Raw genomic sequence first — 13191 nt, forward strand, 5'->3', positions numbered from 1 at the left:
TGGCCAAAATAATAGCGAAATCCTTTTGTCCCTGTCATCACGGGACATTGTGGCCTCAGCAAACACCTACACACCATTCGCAAATCAGACACAAGTGCTTGTCCTAAATGCGGCGACGAAGAGAAGACTGTCTCACACTTTCTCGGACAGTGCCCGGCTATTGCCCAAATAAGAGGTCAATATTTCCGGGACTAATACCTCTCTGTCAATGACATATTCGACAACCAACACATCTCCACCATGATTGTCAACTTTGCAAACCACACTAAACGCTTAATGGTGCCAAAGGAGTTGGACCAGACAGGTGTAACATAGCGACTACTTTAACGCCGTCTTATTTCGCCTCTCTCTTCCACACTCAACCACCACTTAAGCGTTCATCTATGACACACCCCACAACACTTACCATCATCCTTGATTACACATCTTGATTCCACCGCGGCATCCTCCCACAGGACTGCCATACCCCAGAGGTAGGCAAAGCATTCATATGCTATCCTCTCGTGGGCCAACCAGGCCCAGCCTCTCTTTTTTTTTTTTAAGAAAAAAAAAAGAAAAAAGGAAATGATATTAATTTGAATAACCGTCCGTAAATGCAAATTGATACCGAGAACGAAATCGGTCGCTCGCTTTTTCCAATCAATAAGCTTTATAATTATTACAATTCGTAAGCCGTGTCTCCTTCTTAATTTTAGTCCTCTCGGAATACAGCCAGGGGCCCCGATTTACCACATAGTTTGGGGAAAGGAAAATTGTGGGATAAAGAGAAAAGGTATGGTAAATCGAGGTAGTACTTTCTGACGTTTTTCCAATTTTGAATGATGTCGCCATATTGAAGAAGTCGAGTGCGAACTTGTAGCGCGATGCGTTACTAGATCGGCGAGATGCGCTACTGTGCCGCGCCGAGCTGCCATGAATTGACATCGTCAATTAAAGTGCGAACCTACAAGTTTGTCCCTTTCCAAACATACATAATTAACTAATAGTTTGAATTTTCAGGTTTAGTCAGAAAAGAAGTTCTGTGCACAAATAGCTACATTACACATGTGAGAAGCTTCTTGTCTTGAATACTTCTAGTCTAATAACACTGAATGTCTGCTAGACTAACTGCACTCTAGTCTTAGACAGCCAGTGGCTGGGTCACGTGATACCCATATAAGGGTATACTCACCACGTGACTCACCATACGGCTGTTATCAAGCAATCAGTGCAGCTATTAGGGCTCTTAAAAATCCACACTTAATTAGGCGCGTAATGATCGTTACGTAATGTCACGTGACCACGTAATTACTCGTGCCTAACAGTTTAGTTATCCCTCCCATAATGATACGGGAAATAAGGGGCGGTATGAATAAGGGGAGGTGAAGGTTGGAGTGCATCATCTAGTTCATCTCTACTTTCCAGCTCCAACTTTCTTGATAACCTCTTACCCAAACATTTACCTCGACTGTACAAAAGCTTCGCTTCTAACCCACACGATATGTACGGAGACAGATCTGCACTACATACTGGTGGATCAAATTGGATCTGGAGGGTATGTATCGACCTCGGTCCTGGACACAAAACAGAAGTGTGCGGTGAATATCGTCTCTGATATGAAGTGCTTACGGAAGACCTTGTCATACGTTGTATGACCCGCCGCGCACGAAGTGCGCGGCTCCCCCTGTATCCCCCTTCACTATAGTGAAGCGACAGTGGGGGTCACCACGTGATACAAGGAAGACTTGGTGCCCCAGATTCAACAAGAACGTCCCGGATGAAGTGGCACTGTGGTTGCCTCTCTACCATCCCAATCTAGTGTCCCTTCTGGAGGTGTTCTACGACGAGGAAAAACAACTACTGGATGTATGAGATGGATCTCTTCAACTACACGGACCTCTCACCTCCATGCACTGCTTCCAGAGTTATCACCCGGCAGGTTGTCCACTACCTCGTCCCCGGGACATCAAGGACGAGAACATCCTCCTCAACCCCATCACCCTCCAGACCAAGCTGATAGACTTTGGTAAACTGTCCAGTAAACTGTCCCCGACCCTGGAACCCTAGTTACCCTACATGACACCACCTACCAAGAACAGATGTGTACCTCCCTCCGGAGTACTACAGAGAGAAGAAATACTCCGCTTTCCCTGCTGCCGTCTGGACTATCTGCTGTTTGGTCCACTGCCTCATCGCTGGAGACTGTCCTTTTAACGATAAGACGGAGATCAGAGACTATGTTAGATTACAGTGGCTGGATGATGGAGACGATCTGGCTAAGGAGGTTATTAACCAGTGCATACAGAGTGATGCAGACCAGAGGCTTAATGTTGTTAGTTTTGTTGAAACATCGGTGGTTTAATGAACCACAAGCTAATCCTACTCATAGTTAATGAACTGTTTTCAAATGCGATCAATTCATTCTGGAGATGTTTTGTGGGTTGATCAGAACTGCTAATTCCGGCAGTCCGCTTTAGTTATTTCGATCAATTCTCTGATCAGTGTACGTCTTAGGCTTAATAAGTAGTAATCTAGTTTTTCGAGAAATTGGTATATACTTGGTATTGTGATTTAAATGATAATGAGGAGCATGGATACAAATTTGTGACTAAAAATGGTTTTTATCCTTGATTTTGTTCTAAAAATAAAATTACTCTGCTTTTTGATAAACTGAACAACTACATAAGTTGATGACGTAACATTTAACTTTTTTGTATGAAAAGCATCAATGTTGAACAATGATCAATATCAAATATATTATCATTTTAAATAGTGCTCACATCTAATCCTAACAGTGTTTGCACTGGGTTATATTTATAACGGCTGGTAATATTAAATTTGTAGTCTACGCCATCAACTGCTACAATTACACTCAGCATACAGCCTCACTCCCGGAAATATTGCCTTCTATAATTGAGCCATTTGAGATGTACGGCACGTCACGAGACTCCCCACGTGACAAACCTGGTGACCACGTGGGTTGCTACGCGACCAACCATGCGTTCTCACGCGATCAGAGTGGTTATTTATAGCGTGTCACGTGATGTTGCAGTGCGCGGCGTATGTGTTGCCGATAAAGCAGTGTGTCTGTAGTTCCTTTACTGTCCTTCCTTTTGGCAGCCTGGCTTAGTAGTCGGTCGCATTGCTTCTCGCTCTCGGTGGGTACCTGTAGCTGGTGGGTGGGCTCGGTTTATCAGTCAGTTCTCCTAAAATATCAACATGCAGATCACATGATTTGTTGGTCATTTGGACACTATGAAGTATCAGGTACGTCAATTTTTTGAAAAATAATATTAATGAGCAACAAAGTCGTTTAACTTTATTTCTTCACTTTGAAAATCGCTGTTTTGGGCTTTCATTGTCAGTCATATACATTAGAACCCCGATTTACCACATAGTTTGGGGAAAGGAAAATGCGAACCTACAAGTTTTTCCCTTACCAAACATACACAATTAACTTATAGTTTGAATTTTCAGATTTAGTCAGAAAAGAAGTTATGTGCACAAATGTGCTACATGACACATGTGAGAATATCACGCGACACGCCTAATATGGGCATCACGTGTCTAAGATATAGGACCTGTGCTATAGCGTCAATATCACCTCGAGACCTGAGATGTGAGAGCAGCATTTAAAGTCACTTCATAAAGATTTAACACAACGACACCATTGATAAAGATAATCAGTAATTAATTAATTAATTAAATAATTGGGCAATTTTAGGGTGGAGTCTGGAACTTTAGGGTTGGTGTCTGGTGAGATTAGGAATTTTAAAAACTTCCAGATCGTGATTGGTGGAGAATCGTAATGAGTATAACTTGTGATATATACTTATATATGAGCAAATCGTGTGATAATTATTATTTTAATCAACTCATTGTACATTCTGTAATAATATTATATAAATATCTTATCGAAAAAATTTGATTTCGTCCTATCTATAGATCAATCACTTTTAATGTTTTAACATTTTGTTTGGGATATAATGTATAATTATGTATAATTATGTAGCATGTAATTGTAATATTTTAATTTGTTCATATTGTGATCAATTAACTCCCAATTAACACAACAATTAGTCGTGAAGTGATCCTGGGAAGGACTATCAGCTGTTTTTTTACCGGGTGTTAATGGGCAGACTTACTATTAAATCCTGATGTGAATTACCAGTGTTGTCATGGTAGCGCGCGCGTTGTCACGGCAACACGTGACAATCACGTGGGGTAGAAATAGTGAGCTGTTTGCAGTGGTGTGATCATGAGCCGTGGATCACATCATTTTATGTGCAGTACTGGGATTTGGATATATTTATTAAGTTGTGACCGAGTGTGTGTACCGACAATATTGAACACGATGAGGATTATGTTTTGCTTTGTTAGTTCGTATTAATTTAAATTAGGATACGTTTGGCTGCTTCTAATTTTATATTGTAGATTTATTCAAATATGATAGATAACTGTTCACCGATTAGACCTAATTGGATCTAGCACTGATTTTAGATTAAAGCAAAGCATTTTTTGATTCGTTAAAAGGATGGATTTTATTAGGAACAGGAATAATCGCGAATTTTCTGGAACCTACCTATACAATTATTATGATGACGTATGAAATAGTAATATGAACGTATTAATACTATGGATGTTAATTTGCCGCGAATAAAGGATTAAGGATTGTTTATTATATAAGCTATAACTTGGTAGACGCAGTTGTTAATGTGTTCCTGGTGTTACTCCTTCATGAACTCAATTGTTGTGTTAATTGGGGATTATTAGTTAGTTTGATTTATTAGTCACATTATGTAATTTTGTCTTATAATAATCAGAATATTATTGTTTCCTTGCACAACGCTGATTTTTATTTGTTTAAAAAGAGGTGCTCAGATGAACAATGAACATACGCAACGTATTTATTTAACATAAATTGAACAACTTTCGGCCACTTATTAAATTGTTATTTTTGTGGTCAGAAAAATACTATCTTAACAATCAACAGAAAATGTGTACACAAAAACGAGTTATTACATCCCAAATTGACAATTCTTATCTTAATCGTCAAAGGCAATATTTGAGGGCGAAATCGTAAAATTTAACTAAAAACCAGATCGAATAATTTACGAAACTTTGCCGCACCCAAATCTTGCCTCTGTCCATCTGTCGCCAAATTGTGCGGAATTAATGCATGCTGTTCGAAATAAAATTTAGGCGACAGTTTCTTTATTTATAAGTCTTTACAATTTGGTTTAAATTCATAAATTAACTCATTCCAAATAACTACTAGGGTGTTCTTATCTCGGGCGTTCTTATCTCACGTGATGCCCATATAAGGCATTTTAAGTAAATGAGGTTTTTGAAACAAAAGAGCCTCATCTTCCATCTTTATTCTAGAACTATCGACATTTGCTTTTTAGTTTAAAACCTCGGTGAAATTGTCACAATAGTTTACTAGACTTTAAGATAATTAAACTATTTCATATCAAAAAAGAAATTAGTTATTTTAAGGCTAAGTAAGCTCAAAAACACGAAGACCGATCCTTTGAGGGACAGTCGAATCTTCCGACTATAAACACAGTGTGTCACGTGACGCGTGTCTACTCTCTAGAACCGTCTAGAACTATCCAATCTATATAAATTCAATAAAATTGAAGACAAAAAGCCTTTACCTCGTATAGAACACTCTGTAATAAACTGTCTTGGATCTCAATAACGAGAAGGAATTATCAAACATTAACAGGTAGGTGCCACAACGTGGGAAGGCGTGAGACCCTGTTATTACCTTCTCGTGACTACTACGTCGCAATATGGGAAGTATTGGTTCCCTTCGAACTGTCATCTCTAGAGTCTTATCCTGGGGTGTCCCGATATTATCCCCTTCTTCTTCCTCCCACTCGAAACTTGCCCCGAACCCGATATCATAGTTCTGAGTAGCAAACTCCCAGTATAATGCGGTCCCGGACTCGTAGGTGGGGATTCTAACAGTCACAGTCTCCCCCCGTCCGACATTCAGGACAGAGTCCGCATCACGTGACACCTCAGCTATAAACAGATCAATTCCACTTTTGCTCCACATTCTAACATCCCCGTCGGAGTCCTCGTCTGAGTCTCCAGCAGCTGGCTCAGTGTTCGGGTCAGGTAGTTGGTTTTGGAGGGTCTCCGCTAAAGCGGACAATTCCTGGGCGTTGTCCGGAGCGGCAACATCTGCTGGAGACTGAGGGAGGGGAGGCGCTGCCATTACTGGGAGTTCTGCTAAAACAAGTGTGGGCTTGACAGCGGGGGCTGTTTCAACTGCAGCAGTGGGGGCTGTTTCAACTGCAGCGGGGGCTGTTTCAACTGCAGCAGTGGGGGCTGTTTCAACTGCAGCGGGGGCTGTTTCAACAGCAGTGGGGGCTGTTTCAACAGCAGCGGGGGCTGTTTCAACTGCAGCGGGGGCTGTTTTAACAGCAGCAGCTGTTTCAACACTTGTGACAATTTCAGTCACGGGAATTATCTCTAGTTCAATAGTCGGTTCAATTTCTGACGGTGCTTCAGCGGGGACCTCTTCTTCAGTTGCCTCAACCCCTACTTCAGTTTCAGCTCCATCCGCCAACTCTGCAGATAGGAGAATTTCTGCGTAATCAGGAACAGTTCCCTCCTTTGACATGCCGTCCGAATCAATGACCTGCAGGGATTCACCTGAACTGATCATCGAGAAGGACTCCTGGCTGTTGGATACGCTTCTGGAGGGTATCAGTAGAGTGTCCTGATCAAGGTCTGAGTCAGATGCAGGGATAGCGATATCTTCCGGAGTTGCTTCTTCCGGAGCGGCTACTTCCGGAGCTGTTTCTTCTGGAGCAGCATTAACTGGAACTAATTCTACCGGAACAGCTTCAACTGGAGCAACTTCTACAGAAGCTGTTTCTACCAGAGCGGCTTCTACCAGAGCGGCTTCAACCGGGTAGCTTTTACCGGAGCAGCTACAGCCGGAGCAACTTCAGCCGGAGTAGCTTCAACTGAAGCAGTTTCTACAGCTGTAGCTACTCTGGACTTCAGAGATTTGAGCTGCTCTTCATAAGCAGACATCTGAACCAAGTAGCTCTCCTGCTCTGCAGTTAAAGTGTGTCCCGCATCCTTCATTTGCTTTAGGTATAAAACACATGCAAAATGCTGGGCCAGGATTCCATTTAAGACCTCTGGTGTCACTTCGGGGTTGGCGGCCTGGGAGGTGGCCGGCTCCTCTACTTTAGTTTCATCTATTACCTCTTCTACTGTTTCTGATTTAACTTCATCTACCGAATCAGATTTAACTTCATCAGATATTTCACTTTCCGCCTCAGCCACCACTTCAGACACGAGGTCCTGGACCACCTTATCTTGCACTTCAACTGCATCTTTAGTTTGAACTTCTTCAACTGCAGCAGGACTAACTTCTTCAACTGCATCAGGGCTAACTTCTTCAACAGCAGCAGGGCTAACTTCTTCAACAGCAGCAGGGCTAACTTCTTCAACAGCAGCAGGACTAACTTCTTCAACAGCAGCAGGGCTAACTTCTTCAACAGCAGCAGGGCTAACTTTTTCAACAGCAGCAGGACTAACTTCTTCAACAGCAGCAGGACTAACTTCTTCAACAGCAGCAGGGCTAACTTCTTCAACAGCAGCAGGACTAACTTCTTCAACAGCAGCAGGGCTAACTTCTTCAACAGCAGCAGGACTAACTTCTTCAACAGCAGCAGGGCTAACTTTTTCAACAGCAGCAGGACTGACTTCTTCAACAGCATCAGGGCTAACTTCTTCAACTACAGCAGGACTAACTTCTTCAACAGCAGCAGGACTAACTTCTTCAACAGCAGCAGGGCTAACTTCTTCAACAGCAGCAGGGCTAACTTTTTCAACAGCAGCAGGACTAACTTCTTCAACAGCATCAGGGCTAACTTCTTCAACAGCAGCAGGACTAACTTCTTCAACTGCAGCAGGGCTAACTTCTACTGCATCAGGGCTAACTTCTACTGCACCAGCTTTGTCTTCTTCAGCTACTTCACTTTCAGCTTCAAAAATCACTTCCTCAACCAGATCCTCAACCACCTTATTCTGAAGATCAGAGATGATTTCACTTTCTATTACTTTATCAGCTGTCTCCTCACCACCTTCTTCAACATCCACCCCAGATTCAACAACCTCGGTCAGAAAAACAGATGTAATCTCTTCAGGTACTTCAGCTGTAACGTCAGGCTCAGACACTGGCAATTTGACATCGTTAACAGGTTCCGAATTGTCCGTAATTTCAACAACAACACTAGTTTCAGCTACTTCAATGACCGCCTCTACAGTTTCTAGAGTTTCATTAGTTTGTAAGGTATCCGGCGTCTGAGTTAAGTCTGATTCTGGCACTGTTTGTGGTTCTACTGCTGGCAATAATCCAACATCCGCTGTCTCAGTTATTACATCTTGTTCCAACACACCGTTTACGTGTCCATTTACCGCACTAACATCATTAACCGCATCATTAACCGCATCATTAGTATCTCCGTTGACGGCAGAACCGTTTGAAGACTCCGGTAGTATTAATTCCGGACACTTGGTGGGCTCAACAACGCTCGGTGTGCCGTGATGAGAACCATTCTGAAGTGTGGGGGTGGTGTTTGTGAAAGGAGGTGCTACTTCTGATGTGGGAGGTGCTACTTCTGAAGTGGAAGTTGTTTGGGTGGGTGGAGCGCCGTGGACTCTTCTGTCGTTCTTTTCCTGAGGATTTGAGGTTACAATTTGGTGATGCTTATTATAAGTTTACAATACGCTGTTTAATGGAAGTGAATTTTCTAGAATATTTCAACAATTTCCAATTATTAATTGTCAACTTATCATAATTGTTGATGTGCCAGCATACTCACCAAGCCAGGCATTTCATCATCTTCGTCGCTACTATCTTCTTTTAAACTGAAAATAGATCCAGCTAAGAACGAATAACTTCAGACTCGTCACTCGTGGCCGATGCCATGACGATTGGTTTATCGATTAAAAACTCAAGATTCATGACGTTGCAGAAAAAGATGAAAAATAATGAGGTACGTTCGTGGCGCGCGCTGATGAAATTTACAGAGCGATTTCACGATCCCTTTCATCATCAAAATGTCGCGGCGCGTTCCAAACATAAATCCGAAGCTATGAATTTTTGCCAAATTTGTTGATCCAATTTTTAGCTATTTATGGAAATTAGCAATCTGCGTTCCACTAAAATGACAGAACAAAAAATTACTACTCTTCCATAACAACAATAGATGTTAACATCTTTCTAAATTTAGTACCTCTGTTTCTTCAGTTCATCAGCCTTCCTCACAATGTTAATCAGTTTTTTAGCTTCCAACTCTTCCTCTAGCTCCTTCTTCTTTATTGCCTCTTCTTCCTTCTTCTTCTCTACAATCTTATCCTCTCTTTCCTGACAAAGATCCTCAATCAGAATTTAACAAGTCTATTGTAACGTTGCTATTGTCACGGCGATTAAAACACAGTGGTTGTGTTACACAGTACAATTATTAGGGAGGGACAATGCACAAGATAGAGAAAGAGAATAGAGAAACAGAATAGAGAAACATTGTTCCACATAATCTCAATAAATGTAGGGTTACACTAGCTGTTACTAATAAGGCCGTTTTGTTCAGATGTTCAGACAATAACTATACATGTCATGAAGCCACAATTGGATAGATTTGAGATATGCCATATTATCAAGTTTGAATGCAGACTAAATAATGACTAAATAATGGCACACTTGTGTAGTAGAAAGAAAGTAACATTGACATACTACATAGCAGAACTAAATAGTACAACTGCCGACTTTAACTAGCTGGCTTCGTTTACAGTTTTTAGCAAAGAATAAGGACAGTGATGGAACAAGAAATGCGGCCGCTTTTTTTGTGGATGGCCGCTCAATTTCCCGATCCGTGATGGCGTATTTTATCATATTCCATACAACCTGGAGATCCCAGTTTTAACTGTTTATAAGCATGCAGATATAGCGGAGTGACAGGCCGAGCGCCACCAAGTTAATATAATTCCATATTGAATTTGAAAATCGTGTATATATAATATGCTTATTGTTTATGCAACCTGACACCCGACAGTGACACGGATCTGTGCAAAATAGTAATAGTAACTCAAAATAATAATAGTATGCTATCAACTAGTGCCTAGTGGGATATGTACATTGTGAAATTAATAATGTACTTGGTCAGTTCAGCGCCGCGCGCCAACAATTATTTAATTCAGATTTGTGCGCAAAATAACTTTGCGCAGGTAGTCACGTGGGCGATAACAGTGCGCGAGGGCAGGCACGCACGGTCGGTCGCACGGTCGCAAAGCTACCATATCAAAAAAAAACCTCGATCGCTAACCCTTGTCCTTGACTCTTTTGTGCCTTCGGCACTTTGAGTCATGGATCGGGAAAAAATCACATAACAGATACAAACGAAAGACTGTAATCGTATAAAAAAGTAACTGTATCTGGATAATATCCGCTCACAGTCACGGTAAACTATAACCGAGAGATTTTCAAATTCATATCTGACACGACATTACGTTACATCTACATATCCGGTAATAATCCTACTAACTGCAGCGATAATATGGCAGTTTTAGAAAATCACGTACGAGTATGTTTACAATTGAGAAATAGAACAAGTGAATCAAGTCGCCATAGAGGTAATTCATGACGGCCTCGAATATGCATATCCGATTATAATCATGCTAGATAAAATGCAATGAATTAAAGTCACGTACTCGTTTCTTGTGTCTTATCCAGGGAACCAAGTCAGGACACACAGTTTCAAGTAGATTACAAAACCCGGCCATTGCACCGTTAGCGCTGATATCTCCTAGCGCTTCCCACGCTTTCCTGGGAGAGTGGGTTACAGACAGACGGACAAATTAATAAACAAGTAGGTTACAGAACCCGGCTAAGCACCGTTAGCGCTAATATCTCCTAGCGCTTCCCACGCTTTCCTGGGAGAGTGGGTTACAGACAGACGGACAAATTAATAAACAAGTAGGTTACAGAACCCGGCTATTGCGCCTTTAGCGCTGATATCTCCTAGCGCTTCCCACGCTTTCCTGGGAGAGTGGGTTACAGACAGACGGACAAATTGATAAACAAGTAGGTTACAGAACCCGGCCATAGCACCGTTAGCGCTGATATCTCCTAGCGCTTCCCACGCTTTCCTGGGAGAGTGGGTTACAGACAGACGGACAAATTTATAAACAAGTAGGTTACAGAACCCGGCTATAGCACCGTTAGCGCTGATATCTCCTAGCGCTTCCCACGCTTTCCTGGGAGAGTGGGTTACAGACAGACGGACAAATTAATGGACAAGTAGGTTACAGAACCCGGCTATTGCGCCTTTAGCGCTGATATCTCCTAGCGCTTCCCACGCTTTCCTGGGAGAGTGGGTTACAGACAGACGGACAAATTGATAAACAAGTAGGTTACAGAACCCGGCCATAGCACCGTTAGCGCTGATATCTCCTAGCGCTTCCCACGCTTTCCTGGGAGAGTGGGTTACAGACAGACGGACAAATTTATAAACAAGTAGGTTACAGAACCCGGCTATAGCACCGTTAGCGCTGATATCTCCTAGCGCTTCCCACGCTTTCCTGGGAGAGTGGGTTACAGACAGACGGACAAATTAATGGACAAGTAGGTTACAGAACCCGGCTATTGCGCCTTTAGCGCTGATATCTCCTAGCGCTTCCCACGCTTTCCTGGGAGAGTGGGTTACAGACAGACGGACAAATTAATGGACAATCTGACAAACATACAGAGAGAAAGTCAGGTGAACATACAGTTATATTGCTCGTGATAAAGAAACTGACATACAGAAATATGGACAAACACTTAACCATAATTATACAGGACAAACACTTAACCCTATATAATATATAGTTTAGATGATTCTGATACAAAATTTCTTTTGATCCCGTTTATTGCGACAAGTAGGAAAATAGAGAATTTTTGTTTCTTTTTCGCAATAAACGGGATCAATAGAAATGTTGCATCAGAATTATCACAATGATGCGACTAATAAACAATGCTCCGATCCGGATATCACACGTACAGTGTACAGTGTACAGTGTACAGTGTACAGTGTACAGTGTACAGTGTACAGTGTACAGTGTACAGTGTACAGTGTAACTTACTTTCGGTCATTTCCCACAAAGTCAAAGTAACCAGGATTAAGTTTATCAGCATGATAGGGGCCCAGAGTTGATTGTCTGTAATATGCTGCTAACTGGTTCTTTTGGTCGTACGACAAGTTGAACTGGTGCTTCTCTGAAATGAAAAATGTAATTTATTATTTTATTAAGAAATACAGTTTGAGATTTAATTTATGAAGTTATTTTAAACGTTTAGTTGTAACGGCTTAATCGTTGCAGACTTATCAGATCTCTAGGACGTTATCTTATTATCAGATTTGTCTAAAGTTCGATAGCAAATAATTAAGATTGCAAATAGTTTTTAGGTCGTACTATACCTGCCATAATCTAGTTGAAACTGTCCACATACTTATAAATTATATAGTTACCATTTTATTATGTAAAATGTACAAACCAAACAAGTAACACAAACAAGTAACGAGATTTTAAATTAACAAGATTAATTAATTACTTTTAATTAACAAGATTAATTAATTAAGTTGACAATCACCTTCTTTATAGAACTCAAGAGAAAAGTTGAAGAGTTCAGGTAGGGTGAGGCCATGACGAGCTATAATGTCACGTGAGCTGTGTATGTTCAGCTGATCTAACTCAACCATATTGTCAAGTGTACTGTCACGTGTTATGTCACGTGATCTGTTTGGAGAAGTCTGCTTCAATCAGCTCTCAAGTTGTTCTGAGTCTGATCATTCTAATTTTAGAAATATTTAGATTAGATCGTGTATAGTCTTAAACCTTGTTGGATGAATAATTAATTATTAACTATAATATTAATAATTAATTATCGTCATGAACAATTAATAAATAATAATAGTAATTCCTCAGTGTATAACTTGACACTTTTGATACTTCGAGAGTCAATAATCTATATATATATAATGTAGCAAGTAAGTACAATGTGATTATTATGCTAGTACAATCGCCAGGAATTAATAATGCATGATGATCCCTCGCAACACCTGGAATATTGTCCGACTCTGACATAGTAACCTTTTAGTATTCAAGAAACTGGCTAACAGACCTTTCTGAAGAAAATGA

General features: G+C 41.1%; 2 protein-coding genes across 2 annotated transcripts; one reads left to right on the plus strand and one right to left on the minus strand.

The window, feature by feature from the left end:
• Positions 1-1887: 1887 nt before the first annotated feature.
• LOC134823878 (serine/threonine-protein kinase pim-2-like) lies at positions 1888-2341 on the plus strand. The gene is made up of 2 exons (XM_063835474.1): positions 1888-2017; positions 2079-2341. Exons 1-2 carry the CDS (start codon positions 1888-1890, stop codon positions 2339-2341), a joined length of 393 nt encoding a protein of 130 aa, XP_063691544.1.
• Positions 2342-4968: 2627 nt separating this feature from the next.
• LOC134823879 (calphotin-like) lies at positions 4969-12847 on the minus strand. The gene is made up of 7 exons (XM_063835475.1): positions 12644-12847; positions 12136-12268; positions 10723-10837; positions 9252-9382; positions 8838-8883; positions 6904-8691; positions 4969-6871 (listed from the first exon to the last, which is right to left on the minus strand). Exons 1-7 carry the CDS (start codon positions 12750-12752, stop codon positions 5636-5638), a joined length of 3558 nt encoding a protein of 1185 aa, XP_063691545.1. The 5' UTR covers positions 12753-12847; the 3' UTR covers positions 4969-5635.
• Positions 12848-13191: the final 344 nt, after the last annotated feature.

The sequence above is a fragment of the Bolinopsis microptera genome, chromosome 12, assembly GCF_026151205.1.
Source record: "Bolinopsis microptera isolate Bmic1 chromosome 12, MBARI_Bmic_1.0, whole genome shotgun sequence".
NCBI classification, from domain to species: domain Eukaryota; kingdom Metazoa; phylum Ctenophora; class Tentaculata; order Lobata; family Bolinopsidae; genus Bolinopsis; species Bolinopsis microptera.

Bases quoted from the DNA above. Each gene is read 5' to 3' on its own strand.
- LOC134823878 (XM_063835474.1), top strand. From the start codon at position 1,888: ATGCACTGCTTCCAGAGTTATCACCCGGCAGGTTGTCCACTACCTCGT. The intron at 2,018-2,078 runs GTAAACTGTCCC...TACCAAGAACAG, and splicing joins AGACTTTGGTAAACTGTCCA to ATGTGTACCTCCCTCCGGAG.
- LOC134823879 (XM_063835475.1), bottom strand. From the start codon at position 12,752: ATGGTTGAGTTAGATCAGCTGAACATACACAGCTCACGTGACATTATA. The intron at 10,838-12,135 runs GTAAGTTACACT...CCACTCTCCCAG, and splicing joins TTTGTGGGAAATGACCGAAA to GAAAGCGTGGGAAGCGCTAG. The intron at 8,692-8,837 runs GTGAGTATGCTG...TCAAATCCTCAG, and splicing joins ATGATGAAATGCCTGGCTTG to GAAAAGAACGACAGAAGAGT.